At 41.6% G+C, this 21,054-nt stretch overlaps 1 protein-coding gene across 1 annotated transcript in view; it reads left to right on the top strand.

Annotated features, from left to right (window-relative positions):
* LOC128585824 (superoxide dismutase [Cu-Zn]-like) overlaps positions 1 to 8,095 on the top strand; it is a 78,144-nt gene extending 70,049 nt beyond the window's left edge. Inside the window, exon 3 of the mRNA XM_053591153.1 lies at positions 7,585 to 8,095. Within this exon, the coding sequence (XP_053447128.1) occupies positions 7,627 to 8,085 (459 nt within the window). The 5' untranslated portion in view covers positions 7,585 to 7,626 and the 3' untranslated portion in view covers positions 8,086 to 8,095. The remainder of the gene's footprint in view (positions 1 to 7,584) is intronic.
* Positions 8,096 to 21,054: the final 12,959 nt, after the last annotated feature.

Genomic DNA, 21,054 nt, shown 5'->3' with positions numbered 1-21,054 from the left:
TTATTTGTTCCCTATTTGCTTTCACCATCAGGCTCTAAGCTTCATGAGGATCAGGGCTGCCTGTTTTGCTTACACTTCATGCTCAGAGTCAAGTGCAATTTCTCAAGCACCCCAAGTACTGCGCTATAAGCTATTGTTAAATGAATAAATAGTGTTATACAAAGTCATATTAAAAGCTAAGCTAAGAAGTCTGGAGTACTGGTTCTGTAGGTTTTCTGCTATTTTGAACATATGAGGCAACAGATTGGTAATATTGACAAAGTAGAGATGTTCCGAATTTGTAATTATTTCTCAGTAGGAAGATATAAAGGCTGAATGAAATAGTAGGCAATGAATTTTTATCATTTTATGAAAGAAGAAAGGTATAAAAATGTAACGATAATGTTGATTTCATAGAATGGAAAATATGTTTAAGGAGTAATGAAACAGCTGTTTAAATAAACGGCTACAGTAATATACAGTACAGGTATTTGTATAGTCTAGATGACTTTTAAGTTTTAATGTGAGTTTTTCAAAGGGAATTGGGGCGGTTTAAATTAATAAATTGTGGATTGAGCAGTAGGGCAGCTATGCGAGTTTTATTTCTCAAAACTCTTCTCAAATATCAGGTTATAAAATGTTATTGTTCCCAGATACATTGGCACATCCCTTAGTCCCAGGAACTGTCAAAACTGAGGCAGGAGGATTGGATGAGCCCAGGAAGTTTGAGGCTGTGGTGCATTAAGCTACCATCACACCTGTGCCTATCCACTGCATTCCAGCCTGGACTATATAAAAAGACTCCATCCCTAAATTTAAAAAATGTCTGTGCTGTTAAAAGGAGTATATCAAGGAACGACAACCCACTTGAAGTACAGCTGTTACAAATTAGAGTCTCTGGGAGGAAAATTCTGACAACATCAGAATGCAGAAAGTTTACTGGGGCGTGTTCTTGGATCAACACCTGTAAAAGAGTGAAGACTGCAGGACGAGGCAGAGAAAGTCAAGTTGTACTGTAGTCACAACAGACACCTCAGCTGACCTTCAGGGGCTCTGGAGCTACAATGTTCCTAGGCCAAGGGCAGTAGCCTTGATCTCTGTATTCACTAGTGATTGGATTCAGGTTGCCCTGGGAAGGGAGAGGTGACTTTCCTTAGCTGAGGACAGTTTCTGAAGGGACAGTGAGCTATGAACTGTCCATCACTAACACTAACACTACCACTACCCCTGGTGACAGGGTAACAAATGCTTGGGGTCTGAAGTGAAGGGGTGATGTGGGCAGCACACTTAGATGTCCATCAAAGTTCACTGCTTGTCCTGCTCAGGCCCATTTACCCTTGTAAGGGTTCTGGGAACAGCTCCTTCAGGCATTTGGTGGGATTATTTTCTAGGTAAAGTCATTCAAGAAGATGATTAGTGGATGAACCCCACTGTGGCTCCTTGCCTTGAGGCTGAGCAGAATCTGGTTTATGGTGGGAAGTCCTGACAGCAAGGTTGCCCCATTTCTACCAAGGCCCAATAGCATGGCAAGAGCTGTGTTTTTTTTGAAAGCTATCTAATTTTTCACTACTGGTGTGCCTTTGCTCCAAAATCCTAGGACTCTTCATTGAGATTCTCATTTTGGAGGTAGCCTTTGGAGGAGCTCAGGAAAAGGCTCTTAGAGATTAACAGGCCCTTGGGAGAGACTTTCCTTCTATCTATGTAAACTGGACCTACCTGATCAAAAGATCAAAGGGGGACCAGATTGGTGGCTCACATCTGTAACCCTGGAGCGGGACTGTGAATGTACACGGTGCAAAAGAACACACGCACCAGATCTGCAGCTGTGGGTATATACCGAGGCTGTTGACCTGCCCTAGCACCTGGTGCAATAGCTGCCTGGAGCTACTGCCTGGTTGAGTTCCTAACTGTGATAGTCTACAGTTATCCTTCAGGGTCTATCTGATTTTGCAGAAGGTGACTGGTAAATTAAATGGTGAGGACCCCTAAGTCCTTTAGATCTTTAAGGGTGTCACCACAATCTGCCAGTCCTATCAGGATGCAATGTTATTTTTGAAAGAGACCAAGATACAGACGTAAGAGTTACACCAACTACCAAGAAAGTCCTTTCTAATTAGAGGACCCATTGGGAGGGTCCATGGACCCAGTGGCCTGTTAAGTTCTGATTGGTAGATTTGTAGGGTGGTCCCTCCTCCCCAGGTGTGAACAATCACTTAGGACAAAATTAAGGTGGGCAGCACCAAGATGGCAGCCTGGGGGTTCCACACTTACCCTCCTTCCCTAGGAGAGCTGTTCCTAACTAACTACCTAGCACTATCAAAAAGTTCAGCATTATAATGGAATATCTTATGGTCATCCCTGTTTTGCAGAGGATAGTCACTGCTGAGCTCAGCGATGCTGGTGTCCTGTGCAGGGAGTCAGTGCATTTTTTATTGTTTTAGTAAAAGGTGTTCTCTGTGCCTTTTAGCAGGTCAAAGTCAGCTAGTGATTTCTCTAGTTTTACTTGATATGTGTATGCAGGCATACCCATTTTTCTAAGCCTTTTGATCTCTCTTCTATTGTCTGCCATGGCAATCATGGCATTTGTACTAGACTTTCTTTTCTACAGTCCTTAAAGAGTCCTCCTAATAGTTGACATGCTTTTCCAGTCTCCTCATCAGGATGTGTCGTTCTGAGAGAGAGCTCCCAAATCATTAAATTTTCCTTTATCCAACATGAAGTCCCACCTCCTTTAACCCAACACTCTCAGCATCCAATTCCACAGGCACTTTCTCATCTCCTGCTCTACACGTTGGCTAGATCCTGCAGCTCTTCGCAAGTATTGTCTCTTTCTACTCGGTGGGCTGAGCACAGCTTCAACTGTGTTTTGCTGTAATTCAGTACTAGAAGGTGGCTGTGTGACCAGGAAGAGAGATGGAGGAAAGATTCTGAGGAGGATTCGTGTCAGGGGCTGTTCTGGCTCCATCTGTCCTGGGGAAGAGACAATCCATGCCAGCTGGCCGGTGGGAGATTCGGCTCCACAATCCCATTTAGGAATCTTCTTTTTTCTACTATGGGTGTAGTGTCTGTGACTGAGTGAGAAAGCAGGATGGCACCACCAATCTGGAGGGCACTTGGGATGGTTGGGCACAACTGACCCCACATTCCAATAACTCCATTTGGATGATGTCAGTGAGACTGGGACTTTGTGCCCACACACAGATTAGTCACTAGGTGGGTGTAGGAAGCCCAGGAGAGGGAGCAGGACCTTGGCTAGGGTGGCATCTGGGGGCCTGTACCACAGTGCGCACTGTGACAGCCTGTCACTGTCTTTGCAGTGTCTTCCTCCATCCTCTGCCTCCCGCAATCAGGACGGACACACAAACGAAGCAGATGACTACTAAGTTGCTCTGCCATTGACTCCTCCCTTTTAAAAATTGTCCTGAAAGGTTAAAAACATACCAGTCTAAGTTGTTTCCTTTTAATGTAAATATCCAAAGTGCTTACTGGCAATTGGACCTGCCAATCGATTTTATATGCTTGGCAAATATGAGGTGCTAAAGAACTATTTGCTGCATAAATAAATGAACAGAGGATCAGAGCCTACTGTGTGCCCCTGGTAAATCACTCCCTTAACCACAGTGATTGGTAAGAGCTGGAATTAGACACAGAAACAATCCACATGCAGTTATTTGATTTTTAACTCTTCCTTGGGTAAAATGCAAACATAAAAAGAAAACTGAGTTTGGACTCTGTGGTCCCTGACAACTGCTTTGACTGTTACTCACAGGCTGTAGGGACTTGGGCCAATTACTTAATTATCTGTGTATTTGTTATAATAACTGTCCTGTCTTCCTCATAGTATTCTTACGGGAATTAAGCTAAAATATTAGTAGCTAAAATCTTAAAAGCTACAGAACATTGTATACATATGAGTATTTATTTTCATTATTACTACTAATAATAGTAATTCCTTTTCTCATCATAATAAAAGGTAGGAGGGAGTCAGGAAACACCACAATGTCTAAAACTGAGAGGAGATTGGGGAGCTTGCACAAATAACTGTAAAATACGAATTATAAAAAATTAGCATGCAAATAGATATTCCTAGCAGGTGCTTTGGGGACTACTTGTTATGTCTTAGGTTCTGTACTAGGAATAAAATAAAAGAATAGGTATATTTCTGATTATATGGTTAAACATATATTTGCAATATTTATTGTATTAAATAGAACTTTTGCAGCATTTTCTTTTATATCTTCTTCATCATTCACAACTTCTGTTTCTCCCAAACCCCATAATGAGGTCCATTGGCAAAAGAATGTTTATCCGGTGTCAATTATTATCAATCTCATTTGATTGTTCAGAGATAAATGGTCCATGCCTGTGCTGTGTGGTATATTACATTATTTTTTTAAACCATACCAGTTAAGATTGTGGACTTGGGTATTACTGAACATAAAATGTCTTCCTTTGGAGGAACTATTTTACACAAAATAATTTCTTCACACAAAAACTTATGTTACAAATTACCAAGTAATTATAAAAATCATTGCTCCAAAAATATTTTTTTTGGCCCCAAAGCATAGATGGTTGTTGAATGGTCAGTATTCCAAGTATGTTCTTGTTATATTGTGAGTTTCATATCCAACTCATTCTGTTTCTTGTGCAGTGGAACTATAAAGATGTATGTATATTTTTTGATGTTGATTGTTTTATTATAATATAAATGATATAACTAAGGAACAGCTAAATGAAAGAGATGCCTAGTGCAGATAGGCACGTGAGGGGTGTGGAGCTTCCCTGCCCCTTGTTCATTTTGCTGTATTTTACTAAGGAGATATTCATGTTATCTATCATAGTGACAGTTTTGTCTCTTCCTTTCTAATGCTGACACATCTTACTCCTTTTTGTTTCCATTAGCTTTGTCCAAGGCATCCAGGACTGTGTTAAATAGCAATAAGAGTAGGCATTCTTTTTAAATTCTGTTTTTAATTTCAAAATATTATGGGGATACGAATGTTTTTCATTATGTGTATTGAGTCAGGGCTATAAGTGTGCCCATCACCAAGATAGTATATGTTGCACTTGTTAGGTAGGTTTTCACCCCTCCCTTATTGGATTTCCACTGTGTTTTACTTCTCTCTGCACACATGTGTGCTCATCAGTTAGTTCCAATTTAGTCGCAAGTACATGTGGTGTTTGTTTTTCCATTCTTAAGATATTTTACTTGAGATAATGGTCTCTAGTTCCATCCAAATTGTTGTAAAAAAAAAAATAAAGAAATCAGATATAGATACAGAGTCATACACCACATAACAATGTTTTGGTCAACAATGGACTGCATATATATTGGTGGTCCATAAAATTACAATGGAGCTGGAAAGTTCCCATTACCTAGAGAGATCATAGTGGTCCTAATGTCATCATGCAATGCATTACCTTTTCTTTGTTTAGGTATGTTTAGATACACAAACACTTACTACTGTGTTGCAATTGCCTACAGCATTCAGTACAGTCAGATGCTGTCTAGTTTTATAGCCTGGGCGCAATAGGCCATTACCATATTGGTGGGTAGTAGGTTATACCCTTTAGGTTTGTGTAAATACACTCTCTGATGGTTGTAATTTCACGATTGTCTAATGACAAATTTCTCAGAGTGAATCCCCATCATTAGGGGAGGCATGACTACTTTTTAAAAAATTTACTTATAAATCATTCATTGCTGTGTGTCTGGATTACCAAAGGAAGATTTCCAGAGTCACCTTTTCTGCCCTTTCCCCCTTTCCTCCCTTGTTTCAAGACACAGAAATCAGGTAGAACAGAGCAATCAGCTTGAGTTACAAGTGGGCATGTTCACTTCAGCTACCAAAGTACATCAGCAACATGCCTAGTTTCTCAATTTGAATTCCATTGACCTAAAATGTTCCCTTAAAAAGAAGTGTGTTTAGCACAACTCAGGTTAATCACCTACTGTGGGCACAAGCTCTGTGGGATACCCAAAACTAGGAAATAAATGTTCCTGTCCTCAGGATCTCAAAACCTAATAAATGACTACAAAGGAAGGCTATGAGAGACCCAGAAGGGGTTCCAACTAGTTGATGGGATCAAGTAGTAGATGTTAATTTATACTGTATGTGTGTGGGTGAGGTGATCTAGGAAAACTTCTTGGGGTAGAGTTTTCTAAAAATTGTAATTATTATAGGTACATAATAGTTGAATATCTTTATAGGGTATGTGTGATGTTTTGATACTGGTATACAATGTGGATTAATTAAATCAGGGCAATTGGAGTGTTCATTACCTCAGGCATTTAACATTTCTTTGTGATTGGAATATTCCATTCCACTCTTTTAGTTATTTTGAAGTATAGTCTAACTTACTGTTGATTATAGTGACTTTGTTGTGCTATCAAATACAGTTTATTCTATCTATGTAACTACATTTTTATATCCATCAACCATCCCACTTTATCTCCCCACCTCCACCCTTCTCAGCCTCAGGTAACCATCATTCTACTCTCTGTCTCCATGAGATCAGTCACTTTTAATATTTATATCCAACATATGAGTGAGAACATGCAAGCTTTGTCTTTCTGTGCTTGGCTTATTTATCTTTTCATTATGTTCTCTAGTTCTACCCATGTTGTTACGAAGGGTAGGCTTTCCTTCTTTTTGTGACTATATAATATTCTGTTGTATATATGTACCACAATATCTTTATCCATTCATCTGCTGATGGACACTTAGGTTGATTACAGAGCTTGGCTATTATGAGTAGTGCTGCAGTAAAGAAGTGCAGATATCTTCCATATCCTGATTTCCCCTCCTTTGGATGTACACCCTGGGGTAGGATTGGTTGGTCCTACCAAGCGGTAGTTCTTATTTTCATTTTTTTGAAGAATTGACATACTGTTCTCCATAGTGGTGCACTAATTTACATTCCCACCAACAGGTTCTGAGGAACCCTCTGTCTCCACATCGTCATGAGCATTCCTTATATCTGTCTTTTTGATAAAAGCCATTTTAACTGGGTGTGAGATGGTATCTCATCATAATTCTGATTTGCATTTCTGTGAAAACTAATGATGCTGAGCATCTTTTTATATACCTGCCAGCCATTTGTATGTCTGCTTTTAAGAAATGTGTATTGAGATTCTTCGCCTACTTTTAAATCAGATTATTTGATTCCTTCCTATTGAGTTGTTGGAGCTCCTTATATGTTTGAGTTATGAGTCTTTTGTCAGGTGGGTAGTTTGCAAATATCTTCTCCCATTGTAGGTCCTCTCTTCCCTTTGTTGATTTTTTTCTTTGCTGTACAAAAGTTTTTAGTTTGATGTGATTCTATTTCCCCAATTTTGCTTTGGTAGCCTGTGCTGTGGATGTATAAATCAGGAAGTAATTGCCCAGGCCAATGTCCTGAAGCATTTCTTAAGACAGAGGTTAGGATAAACCCAGACAGGCATCTTTAACCTTTTTTATTCCTATTGATTTGTTCTCAAATTAATGTTTTAAATTTATAAAATAAGACAAAACAAAAGGGATTATAATGGAAACCAGTTGTATTAAAATAGTTATTGAGGGGTTTGCACCACCATCTACTACAGCAGTTCTTTCTTCTCTCTAGTTTCTCGAAGTGCAGACCGGCGCTTGTGCCCCGCAAGACAAGATGATGAAGGCAGTGTGTGTGTTGCAGGGCGACGGTGCAGTGCAGGGCACCATCCACTTCAAGCAGCAGGGGAATGAACCAGTTATGGTAAAGGGACACATTACAGGACTGGCTGAAGGTGATCACGGATTCCATGTCCATCAGTTTGGAGATAATACACAAGGCTGCACCAGTGCAGGTCCTCACTTTAATCCTCAATCCAAAAAACATGGTGGGCCAAAAGATGAAGAGAGGCATGTTGGAGACCTGGGCAATGTGACTGCTGGCAAAAATGGTGAGGCCATTGTATCTATTGAAGATTCTATGATCTCACTCTCAGGGGAACAGTCCATCATTGGCCGCACAATGGTGGTCCATGAAAAACCAGATGATTTGGGCAAAGGTAGAAATGAAGAAAGTACAAAGACGGGAAATGCTGGAAGTCGATTGGCTTGTGGTGTAATTGGGATTGCCCAGTAAACATTCCCAAGGATGTGAAAAAAAATGAATAAAATAGTTTTTAAAATCCCAAGAAATTGTGATATAGTCATAACTATGCTTCTTTGTAAGGCATTAAATTAAAAATCCCATTTTCAGGTCTAGTAATGAGCATAAATTATAATTCAAGATATCTATAGTGACTATAGTGTGATATGATAAATCTGTGATTTCTATTTGTGACAAAGTCTTATGCACTTCTAATATTTTTATTGTTTGTTGCCTACATTCATAATTAAAGGAAATACTACATCTCAGAAGTCAAAGGAAAGGAAGATACAATTTTTCTGTCATGCAAATTCACAAATCCCTTAATTTTATCTTTGGGACTTTTGGGGATCTATGTAGTACAAGTTATGAACAACTGGCCTAGAAAGATGACTAGCACATTGATAAGAAAATGACAAAAGAGATAGTCGTAAGAGAGAGGAGGACCTTCCAGGTAGAATAACCAGAGCAAAGGCCTTGGGGACAGGGCAGCAGAAGGAGTGTTTGAGCAGCTAGGTAAGCCTTGAGTGTGTGTATATTGAGTGTGCATTGTGTGGGCAGTATGAGGAAATGATGGATGCACAGGAAAAGAAAAGATCATGAAGCCTTGGCATGCCGTAAGGAGGAATGTGCCAGCAGGGAGCCATCAGTGATGTCTTTGAGCAGGAAACTGACATAAATATATCCTTGTTTTAGGAAAGTAATTTGCAGCATAATGGGAGTTGGGTTAAAAAGGCTTGAAGCAGGAAGGCGCTTAGTACTTTATTGCATTGGTTAGGAGAAATATATTGAGAGCTTGAACTAATTTGGTAGAAGGAGAAAAGAGAAGAGCTCAGCAAAAGATAGTAGATAAGCAGATGAAAGGACTTAGCAATGAATAAATAGGGTAGGTGATGGAGGGAGAGAAAAGCTGATTCTAAGTGTTTAACTCATCATACGGGGAAGATGAGGAAGTGTTGACGCAAAACAGCATAGCAAGAGGAGTAAATTTGTGACAGAGGAGTTCTGAGTTCTTTTTTGGGTATATTACAATTTGCGGTACACCTGGGGTATTCACTTGGAAATGTTCAGCAGGCAATTAAAGATAAGCATCTAGAATTTGGACAAAAGTTCAAAGATGTAGATTTGGTAATCATAAGGAAAACAGATGAAATCAAAGGAGGAAAAGAAATTGCCCAAGAAGGGCAAAGGTGATGAAGACTAAACCTTGTCTGACTTCTCAGGCTGTGCAAAATATGTTCCAAGAAGAACTGCTTAGCAATTTTGCACATTTAGTCTGTGTTTCGTCAGTTCCACAAAGTGAATGATGTGCCTATGGTTCTAACACTTTACTTCTTCAAATATCAATAAGATTTTGGCCTCCTTTCAAAGAATATTTCTAGTAGAGAAGCTGATATATGAACAAATAAATGTAATTTAATGTAACAAACACAATAACAGAACTTCATACATACTAGAGGGTGATACAGAGTAGGGCAGGATTACCATCAACTAGGGTGGTGGGCAAGGAAGCCTTCTCAGAGACGGTGACATCTGATCTGGGTTTTTTTTTTTTAATTTTTTTATTAAATCATAACTGTATACAATGATATGATTATGGGGCATCATACACTCACTTCATAAACCATTTGACACATTTTTATCCCAGTGGTTAACATAGCCTTTCCGGCGTTATCTCAGTTACTGTGCCAAAACATTTATATTCTACATTTACCAAGTTTCGCAAATACCCCTGTAATATGCACCACAGGTGTGATCCCACCGATTCCCCTCCCTCTACCCACCCCCCCCTTTCCCACTTCCCCCTATTGTTAAGTTGTAGCTGGGTTATAGCTTTCATGTGAGAGTCCCAAATTAGTTTCATAGTAGGGCTGTGTACATTGGGTATTTTTTCTTCCATTCTTGGGATACTTTACTAAGAAGAATATGTTCCAGCTCCATCCATGTAAACATGAAAGAGGTAAAGTCTCCATCTTTCTTTAAGGCTGCATAGTATTCCATGGTATACATATACCACAATTTATTAATCCATTCGTGGATCAATGGGCACTTCGGCTTTTTCCATGACTTAGCAATTATGAATTGGGCTGCAATAAACATTCTGGTACAAATATCTTTGTTATGTTGTGATTTTTGGTCTTCTGGGTATATGCCCAGCAGAGGAATTACAGGATTGAATGGCAGATCTATTTTTAGATCTCTGAGTGTTCTCCATATATCTTTCCAAAAGGAATGTATTAATTTGCATTCCCACCAGCAGTGCAGAAGTGTTCCCTTTTCTCCGCATCCATGCCAACATCTCTGGTCTTGAGATTTTGTGATATAGGCTAGTCTCATTGGAGTTAGATGATATCTCAAAGTAGTTTTGATTTGCATTTCTCTGATGATTAAAGATGATGAGCATTTTTTCATATGTCTGAAGGCCGTGCGCCTGTCTTCTTCAGAGAAGTTTCTCTTCAAATCCCTTGCCCAGCCTGCGATGGGATCCCTTGTTTTTTTCTTGCTGATGCGTTTGAGTTCTCTGTGGATTCTGGTTATTAAACCTTTGTCAGAGTTATACCCTGCAAATATCTTCTCCCATTCTGAGGGCTGTCTGCTTGCTCTGCTTACTGTGTTCTTAGCTGTGCAGAAGCTTTTTAGTTTGATCAAGTCCCAGTAGTGTATTTTTGAAGCTGCTTCAATTGCCCGGGGGGTTCTCCTCATGAAATACTCACCCAGACCAATTTCTTCAAGGGTTTTCCCTGCATTCTCCTCTAGTATTTTTATAGTTTCATGTCTTAAGTTTAAATCTTTAATCCAATGAGAGTCTATCTTAGTTAATGGTGAAAGGTGTGGGTCCAATTTCAGTCTTCTGCAGGTTGCCAGCCAGTTCACCCAGCACCATTTGTTAAATAGGGAATCTTTTCCCCACTGAATGTTTTTAATTGGCTTGTCAAAAATCAAATAGCGGTAAGTAGCTGGATTCATCTCTTGGTTCTCTATTCTATTCCAGATATCTACTTCTCTGTTTTTGTGCCAATACCATGCTGTTTTGATCACTATCGATTTGTAGTAAAGTCTGAGGTCTGGTAGTGTGATTCCTCCTGTTTTGTTTTTATTTCTGAGTAATGTCTTGGCTATTCGAGGTTTTTTCTGATTCCATATAAAACGAAGTAATGTTTTTTCAAGATCTTTAAAATATGACAGTGGAGCTTTAATAGGGAGTGCGTTGAAATTATATATTGCTTTGGGTAGTATGGACATTTTGATAATGTTGATTCTTCCTAGCCATGAGCATGGTATGTTTTTCCATTTGTTAACATTTTCAGCTATTTCTTTTCTTAGAGTTTCATAGTTCTCTTTATAGAGATCTTTCACGTCTTTTGTTAGGTAAATTCCCAAATATTTCATCTTCTTTGGCACTACTGTGAATGGGATAGAGTCCTTAACTGCTTTTTCAATTTGACTGTTGTTGGTGTATATAAAGGCTACCGATTTATGAGTGTTGATTTTGTAACCTGAGACGCTGCTGTATTCCTTGATCACTTCTAGGAGTTTTGCAGTAGAGTCCCTAGTGTTTTCCAGATACGCAATCATATCATCTGCGAAGAGCGAGAGTTTGATCTCTTCTGACCCTATATGGATACCCTTGATCGCCTTTTCTTCCCTAATTGCGGTGGCTAAAACTTCCATTACAATGTTGAAAAGCAATGGAGACAATGGGCAGCCTTGTCTGGTTCCTGATCTGAGTGGAAATGATTCCAATTTAACTCCATTCAATATGATATTGGCTGTGGGTTTGCTGTAGATAGCCTCTATCAGTTTAAGAAAAGTCCCTTCTAGACCAATTTTCTTGAGTGTTCTGATCATGAAGGGATGCTGGATATTATCAAAAGCTTTTTCTGCATCAATTGAGAGAATCATATGGTCTTTGTTTTTTAATTTGTTTATGTGCTGAATTACATTTATAGATTTACGTATATTGAACCAGCCTTGAGACCCTGGGATAAAACCAACTTGGTCATGATGTATAATTTGTTTGATGTGTTGCTGGATTCTGTTTGTTAGGATCTTGTTGAATATTTTTGCATCTATATTCATTAGTGATATTGGTCTATAATTTTCTTTTCTTGTTGGGTCTTTTCCTGGTTTGGGGATCAGGGTGATATTTGCTTCATAGAACGTGTTGGGTAGTCTTCCTTCTTTTTCTACATTTTGGAACAGGTTGAGTAATATAGGTACTAATTCCTCTTTAAAGGTTTGGTAGAATTCTGACGTGAAACCATCTGGTCCCGGGCTTTTCTTTTTAGGGAGGTTTTGTATAGTTGATGCTATTTCTGAACTTGATATGGGTCTGTTCAACATTTCCACTTGATTCTGGTTAAGTCTTGGAAGGTGGCGTGCTTCCAAGTATCGGTCTATTTCCTTCAGATTTTCATATTTCTGAGAATAAAGTTTCTTGTAATATTCATTAAGGATTTTTTGGATTTCTGATGAGTCTGTGGTTATTTTGTCTTTGTTGTTTCTGATTGATGATATTAGAGATTTTACTCTTTTTTTCCTGATTAGGTTGGCCAGAGGTTTATCTATTTTATTGACCTTTTCAAAAAACCAGCTTTTTGATTTATTGATCTGTTGTATTATTCTTTTGTTTTCAATTTCATTTAATTCTGCTCTAATTTTGGTTATTTCTTTTCTTCTACTGGGTTTGGGGTTGGAATGTTCTTCCTTTTCCAGTTGCGTGAGATGTCCCATTAAGTTGTTAACTTCCTCTCTTTCCATTCTCTTGAGGAAGGCTTGCAGTGCTATAAATTTCCCTCTTAGAACTGCCTTTGCAGTGTCCCAGAGGTTCTGATAGCTTGTGTCTTCATTGTCATTTTATTCCAAAAAATTGGTGATTTCTTTCTTAATCTCATCTCTGACCCAGCTATCATTCAGCATAAGGTTATTTAACTTCCATGTTTTTGTATGGGTATGCAGATTCCTGTTGTTACTCAATTCAAGTTTTATTCCATGATGGTCCGAGAAGATGCATGGAATAATTTCTATTCCTTTAAATTTACTGAGGTTAGACTTGTGACCTAAAATGTGATCAATTTTGGAGTAAGTTCCGTGGGCTGATGAGAAGTATGTGTATTCGGTTTTGTTGGGATGAAATGTTCTGTAGATGTCTGCTAAATCTAAATATTGGATGGTTAGGTTTAAATCTAAGATTTCTTTGCTCAGCTTCTTTCTGGAGGATCGATCCAACACTGCCAAGGGAGTGTTGAAATCTCCAACGATTATGGAGCTGGAGGAAATCAAGTTACTCATGTCTGTTAGAGTTTCTCTTATAAATTGAGGTGCATTCTGGTTGGGTGCATAGATATTAATAATTGAGATCTCGTCATATTGAGTATTACCCTTAACAAATATGAAGTGACCATTCTTGTCCTTCCTTACTTTTGATGGTTTAAAGCCTACTGTATCTGCAAATAAAATTGCAACACCTGCTTTTTTCTGATTACCATTTGCCTGAAATATGGATGACCATCCTTTCACCCTGAGTCTGTATTTGTCTTTTAAGTTGAGATGTGACTCTTGTATGCAACAAATATCTGGCTTAAGTTTTTGTATCCAGTCAGCTGACCTATGCCTCTTTAGAGGACAGTTTAAGCCATTCACATTGATGGAGAGTATTGATAAGTCTGGTGGAATTTTGGGTATCGAATTTTTCAAATGTCCAGTGGACATTTTTAATCCTTTCGCCAGTGTGGAAGTTGGAGTTTGATCCGAAGTTTCTGAGTGAGTTTACTTTTGTGGTATAGGATTGGGTTGGTCATTGTGGAGGATAGGTCTGAGAACATCCTGAAGAGCTGGTTTACTTATGGCAAATTTTTTCAACATATGAATGTCATTGAAGTATTTAATTTCTCCATCATAGATGAAACTCAGTTTAGCTGGATACAAGATCCTGGGTTGAAAGTTTTTTTGCTTTAGGAGATTAAAAGTTGATGACCAGCCTCTTCTTGCTTGAAAAGTTTCAGCAGAGAGATCTGCAGTTATTCTAATATTCTTACCTTTGTACGTTATAGTTTTCTTTCGCCGGGCTGCTTTGAGAATCTTCTCTTTCATGTTAACTTTAGTGAAGCTAATTATGATATGTCTGGGAGATGGCTTATTGGGGTTGAATCGTGCTGGGGTTCTGAAGCTGTCTGCTATCTGAATTTCAGATTCTCTAGGCATGTCTGGAAAATTTTCTTTCATAATTTCATGTAGAAGGGCCTCTGTGCCCTTGGCTGCCACGTCATCAGTCTCCGAAATTCCTATAACCCTTATGTTATTTTTTTTCGAATTATCTGAGAGCTCTCTGAGTGAGTGATCCGTTTTTGCTCTCCATTTCTCTTCCTCTTTGAGAGATTGGGAGCGTTCGAAGACTTTATCTTCAATGTCAGAAATCCTTTCTTCTGCTTGCTCCATTCTGTTACTGAGGGATTCTACTGTATTTTTCATATCTTTGAGGGCTGTAAGTTCTTGTTTCAGTGTGTCTAAGTCTTTGGTGGTTTTGTCTTTAAATTCGTTAAATTCTTGAGACAGTTTTTGAATTTCTCCTCGAATTCCTAATTCCATTTTATTAATCTTGTCTGCAAACCAAATTCTGAATTCGACTTCTGACATCTCAGCCAGTTGTTTATGAATGGGATCTTCAATCACATCTGCCGTATCTTTTCTTGGGGGGGTTGATCTATTCTGGTTATTCATGTTACCAGAGTTTTTCCGCTGATTCCGCCCCATGGTTTACTCCCTTTGGTTTTTCCCCTGGGGTTTTATCGAGGGCCCGTACAGTGTTGTGGCCTGAGAAACTGGGGCCCTGTCTGGTGTGGTGGAGCAAAGTGGTTCTGTCTTGTTTTCAGCTGGTTTCTGTTCGATCCTATTGCAACTTCTACTCTGGCTTGAAGTCTCAGCTGTGTGGAAAAATCAGCAATTAAGTCACCCCGCCTGCCCACCTCTGGCCCCAGTTGGAAAAGGAGAATCAAACCTTCCTACAATCGCACACCCAGGGCACCACCTGAAAAGTCCTCAGTCTATTAGCCCAGTTCAAAACGTCCGAATCAACTGTCTCAATCGGCACTTGTCTCAGGTGGAAGGGTTCAAGAGGTCTCTGGGAACTGGATCACAGGGGCCTGGTGACTCCTCTGACACAGCTCACCCCAGTGCAGCGTGGAGTCAGGAGGAGCCACCCCGCAAACAGAGCAGTCTGGGAAGGTTGACGTCTCCTTCCCCACTTTGCCCCTCCGTCGGACCCAGTCACTGGTATCTCTGCAGATGGCTAACCCAGTTGCCTGCAGTGAACAGACACTCCAGGGGTTTGCACCTGCCTGAATCGCGAGGAAGTCTGCCAGGCCCCCGCAGACTGCCGCTATCTAGCAGGAGGAGATGGGGCCTGACATCTTTGAGTGTTTGATGCAGGTGATGGGAAGGAGGTGTTCACTCAGGCTTAGCCCCGTCCCTGATGGATGCTGCTAACAGAACAGAACAGAACAGACAACTTTGTGAGGTTCTGTCTCTGTTCCTGTCGTCGCCTACAGGAGACGGGCTGTTTTGAGTTCAAACGTCTTTGCTGCTGGAGAATTGCGTCTGAACACCTCTCTGGGTCGGCCCCGCCCTGGAGGCTTCCGGGTTTGTGAGCCGTGTCACCGGTGGCCTCCTCTGGTTGCCCAGGGAGACAGGGGGTGTGGCCTCAGAATATCCAGAAGTGAGCGTTCTGCCGTTAAAGAAAAAACGGCTGGTGATCTACCTCCAGGGAACTGCTGCTCTGGTGTGGGCACTCAGGCGACCCTTTTCTCCTCTGTCCCGCGCCCCAGAGTCAGCACTGAGCGGCCGCAGTTTGTGCTGGGTCCACACCCCTTAAGAGATCCCCCAAGAATCAGAACTCTTGGGGGATGGGCCCCCAGACCCGGATTGGGAGTGGGGCGGGGGGAAGCTAGAGTTTCATTCAGTTTCACGCAATACTACGGTCCGGGGAGGGCTCCTGCACTGCACCGCAGGGAAGTGCAGCCAAGGCTTGATTTCCCCTCAGCGGAGTGCCCTCTCCTCGCTCACGTGTCCCAGAGTCAGCGCTGACCTGACGCAGCTCAGGCACTGTGCACTCCCCTCGAGAAATCACCCAAGGAGCCGAACTCCTGGGGGATAGGCCCTCAGACCCCGAGTGAGAGTAGGGGTTCTCAGCTCTCAGCGGGGAGGCCAGAGTCTGATTCAGTCTTGGGCCCCGTTTGCCCGGGGAGGGTTGGTGCACTGCACCGCAGGGAAGTGCCGCGAGGCGTGACTCCCCCTCAGCCCAGTGCCCTCTCCTCACTCGGCGCGCCTCAGAGTCAATGCTGACCAGTCGCAACTCGGGGACTGTCCACTCCCCTTGAGAAATCACCCAAGGATCCGAAGTCCTGGGTGACAGGCCTCCAGACCTCAGTGGGTGGGAGGGGAGCGCCGGGGATTCAGGGTTGCCGGCAAAGGATTCCCAAAGTTTTATTCAGCCCTATGTCCGGCAGGAGAACGCCACGGCACCCCAGTAGGGGAGGTAGGTCCAGTTTTTAGAAGGTCTCTCCCGTGGAGTGTAGTGGGAGGGGCTTTAATTTCTGCCCGCTTGTTCAATTGTGGGGCTCCAGAGCCGGTCTCATGGGGGAGGGGGACTCCCGTCCGCTTGGTGGTGGATTTTGTACCTTTTGTTTGCATCCTTGTGATCACAACTTGCCTCAGCGGTGTTGATGTGCGTTCTTCAGCCTTCTCTCTTGGTGAGGCTCAAGTCCACCAGGATACTTACTAAATTCCTGTCCCTTAACTCTCCTTCTGGACGGGAGCCTTTGTTGAAAGCTGGCTTCAGTCCGCCATCTTGTCTCCCCTCCCCTGATCTGGGTTTTGAGAGTTGAATAGTAGTTTGCCAAATGGTAAAGATTTCTAATTCGTGGTGATGAATGGTGCAAAAGACTGCTGTATCCAAGGAACGGGTTTCTTTCATTATTTATCATGATCAATCTTCAACTTGTGTCATATAACAAGATATGAATATCTGCAAGCTATGAAGTCTGATCTCCCTGCGACTACCTCCTTTTCTTATTTTTAAAGAAGTACCCCTCCACCAAATTTAGCCAAAAAACTCTGCTTTGTGCTTCAATTTCTCAGTTGAAATGTAACTCCACTGTCTCTAATTTTTAGAGATGGAGATGATTTTAAGTATTCATTGTAAAAAAAATACACACACACACTCACAGTAGAACCTCTGTAAGTTGACCACCCAAGGGACTGATCAACATACAGAGGTTGTCAACATAAAGAGTTAGGCCTGCTGTACTGATACATACATGTGGTGCATATCTAGTCTATGAAAATTAGGTCAACTTAAGGAGGTTCTAAAGGTGGTCAACTATGGAGGTTCTAAAATAATTATTTTATTTTTGCTACTTTATATCTTTATAGTATCACATCAAGACAGGATTTTTCTCTTCCACCTCTGTTTTTGTACTCTCTGGAGACTTGGCCCCTACTTGCCAAGGATGACAGGGAGATTTTTTTGAAATAAAGAAACAAGAACAAATCTATAAGCATACCAGTGGAGTTCTGCTCTAATATGCAATCAGACAAAAGAAAGATTTGTCTTTTGCATGTTTAATTCTGAGTTGGACCGGGAATGAACATTTTCCTTTATCTTCTCAGTCACCCCGGAAATGTAAGCATCATACCCAGTTAGACGGAAGAGAAAACTGGATGGAACCCTTCAACTGAAAGCTCATGTCTAAGGCCAGCAGGAAACAGTTCCCTCTGCTGGGACACTGCAGTGGGAACAGGAATGAATGAAGAGTAAGACGGACAGAGACTAGATAGGAAGGACTCAGTTCCATACTGATAGGAAACTCAAGGAGGAAAATGAAGGTCTATAACTTCAGACTCCAGGTATGGGCCTGTCTACCCCCCACCCCCCCAATCTAGATAAATCTCATACATAGTTCACTATAAAAGTTTTGAGATAGATTGTGCTATGGTCCATCGTTTCACTTCCAAGGAACATAGTTGACAGCATCCTTTCTGATTTTCACCTGTGTAAGTTTCAACTTGCTCAGCTTATTGGTGTTGCTGGGAGAGCATCATTTTTTCTGTATCTTACGTTTCTTGACTTCTTTGTATCTCCAAACTTGCATAATGACCACATGTATTGGAATATATAGGCATTTATATGTTTAGGAGAGACCTTTACACACAAATGCCAACACTGCATGGTTAGAAGGTACTGAGGAGGGGAATGCATATCTGTTTAGCAACAAAGATTCTGTCGTGTTTTGTGCTGCCTTAGAGTGCAGGGAGAAGCCTGATCCTAGGAGCCACACCATAGAGTGCAGGGAGAAGCCTGATCCTAGGAGCCACACCATAGAGTGCAGGGAGAAGCCTGATCCTAGGAGCCCACACCATAGAGCGCAGGGAGAAGCCTGATCCTAGGAGCCCACACCATAGAGCGCAGGGAGAAGCCTGATCCTAGGAGCCCACACCATAGAGCGCAGGGAGAAGCCTGATCCTAGGAGCCCACACCATAGAGCGCAGGGAGAAGGCCTGATCCTAGGAGCCCACACCATAGAGCACAGGGAGAAGCCTGATCCTAGGAGCCCACACCATAGAGCGCAGGGAGAAGCCTGATCCTAGGAGCCCACACCATAGAGTGCAGGGAGAAGCCTGATCCTAGGAGCCCACACCATAGAGTGCAGGGAGAAGCCTGATCCTAGGAGCCCACACCATAGAGTGCAGGGAGAAGCCTGATCCTAGGAGCCCACACCATAGAGTGCAGGGAGAAGGCCTGATCCTAGGAGCCCACACCATAGAGTGCAGGGAGAAGCCTGATCCTAGGAGCCACACCATAGAGTGCAGGGAGAAGGCCTGATCCTAGGAGCCCACACCATAGAGTGCAGGGAGAAGCCTGATCCTAAGAGCCCTCTTGTTGCACATGCAGGACTGCACAGACACGGAACCAAGATCCTTACTGAGCACTCTTGTGTGAAATGCTAAAGACAAGGCATTCACGTTGATCCACATGACTAGAAATAGCCAAAGTCTGGGTTAGCCTAATACGGCCTTCTGCCTTAAATTCACTGATTACAGAATTAAACACTTAATTGAGTTATGTAGCATCCTCTGCGTTCCACGTCCTGCATAGGGGCTGCGGAAACGAGGATGAGAAGAAACATCCTTTCCTTGAACAGCTGAGGGGCATTTAACTTGTAAACAACACCCACTAGTCTCCCACTCACTGAACAAAGCAAAAAGAAGAATGCTAGCAAGTTTATGCTTGGCTGGCAATTAGCATGTTATTAGCGTGATGTGTGACTAAAAAGAAGAAATAGAGGCCAGATATGTAAGAAAATTCCGGTCTGAGTCTTTCTGAGGCCCAGACCTGGCTTATATTTGCTCAGTCGTTCTTAAATTCTATTAAAAGACCTCAGCCAGTTGGATTTCACACAAGAAGCCCCCTCCAATTCACAGTTTAGGCTGTCAGAAGTCTGACCTTCCTGAAAACAGTGACAAGCCACAAATTTAGGCTGGATCTTTTATTTTCCCCTCTACAGACTAATGCTGCTGGAAAGAGCTGTGTTTAGTCCAGCTCATGGACAGGGATGGCAGTTAACATATGCACGGTTTTGACTTTTACTTTCAGATCAGAATTGGAATTCCTACATTGGTTACTCCTCTCTCTAATCTGCCCCATCCATTGCCATCACCTTCTTGTAACTTAGATCCAATTAGGCAATTCACAAGTTCTCTGGTGGGGAATGATCTACAGTCTGTGGCACAGTCTCTGTACTGTCACCATTTACCTCCAACCTGTCTTTCCAGCTTCCCCTCCCAGTCCAGTGGCTACTGTGGAATATTTGTGTTTTCTGAACATCCTGAACACATTCATGATCTTTACATTTTTTTGGCCACTCTTCTTCCACCTGGAAGAGGCTTTGCCTCTTAGACCATTAAACATCTCAGGCTGCTAAAGTCTTACTTATTTTTCAAAATCCAATTTGAATATTACCAATGCTTTGGAAGAGGCTTCAGGGTTTTCTTTCTCGGTATTAACAATTTCTTTACTCGGGGTCCCAAAGCACTTTACTTCTATTTCCCATAGCATTAAGGTTATAAGCATTAAACTAAATGGTACAAGGCACTGTATTTGGTACAATGGAGTATTCAATAATTAACTGTTGGTTTTATTTATTGTGCCTGCAATACACATTTCTATGTGTGTAAATAATCTATAAATATATCCTCTGTCAATCTGTAAGGTCTTTAAGAATAAAAAAAGACAATAGTAACGGATTTTAGTGCCTAAAATCTTAGACTTATGCCTTATTACCTTGGAGAAGCACAAAAAGCACTTGTGGAATACTGACCATGAATCCGTTACTAGAATCTAGAAAAAAAAGTAGAGTGCCAAGCAGCTTTTGACCCTGCTATATGCCGAGGCATTCTGTCTGGCTTTATGCACTTTAGTTTACTTAATCCCCACAACTACTTTGTGAAACATATATTGATTTTGCTTTACACAGAGGAAAGTGGAACACAGGGCATTTAAATAACATACGATAAGTCAACAATCAGAAGGAAGAGGAGCCAGAATTCCAAGCTACTGCATTTCTGATGCCAGGCCCCAGCCCCTTGCTCCCATGTAATGCTGACACTCAGTGACATTGCATCGTCCCCCACAGGGCTTGTATGTGGACACTAAAATGGCTTTTTAAAAATTCTTTTTCAGAGACGGTGCCTCACTTTGTCACCCTCCGTAGAGTGCTAGGGTGTCACAGCTCACAGCAACCTCCAGCTCTTGGGTTTAGGTGATTCCCTTGCCTTAGCCTCCCGAGTAGCTGGGACTATAGGTGCTTACCACAACGCCTGGCTATTTTTTTGTTGCAGTTTGGCTGGGGCCGGGTTTGAACCTACCACCCTTGGTATATGGGGCCAGTGCTCTACCCACTGAGCCAC

Source organism: Nycticebus coucang, chromosome 5 (genome assembly GCF_027406575.1).
Source record: "Nycticebus coucang isolate mNycCou1 chromosome 5, mNycCou1.pri, whole genome shotgun sequence".
NCBI classification, from domain to species: domain Eukaryota; kingdom Metazoa; phylum Chordata; class Mammalia; order Primates; family Lorisidae; genus Nycticebus; species Nycticebus coucang.
This window is presented reverse-complemented; position numbering and strand designations above follow the sequence as displayed.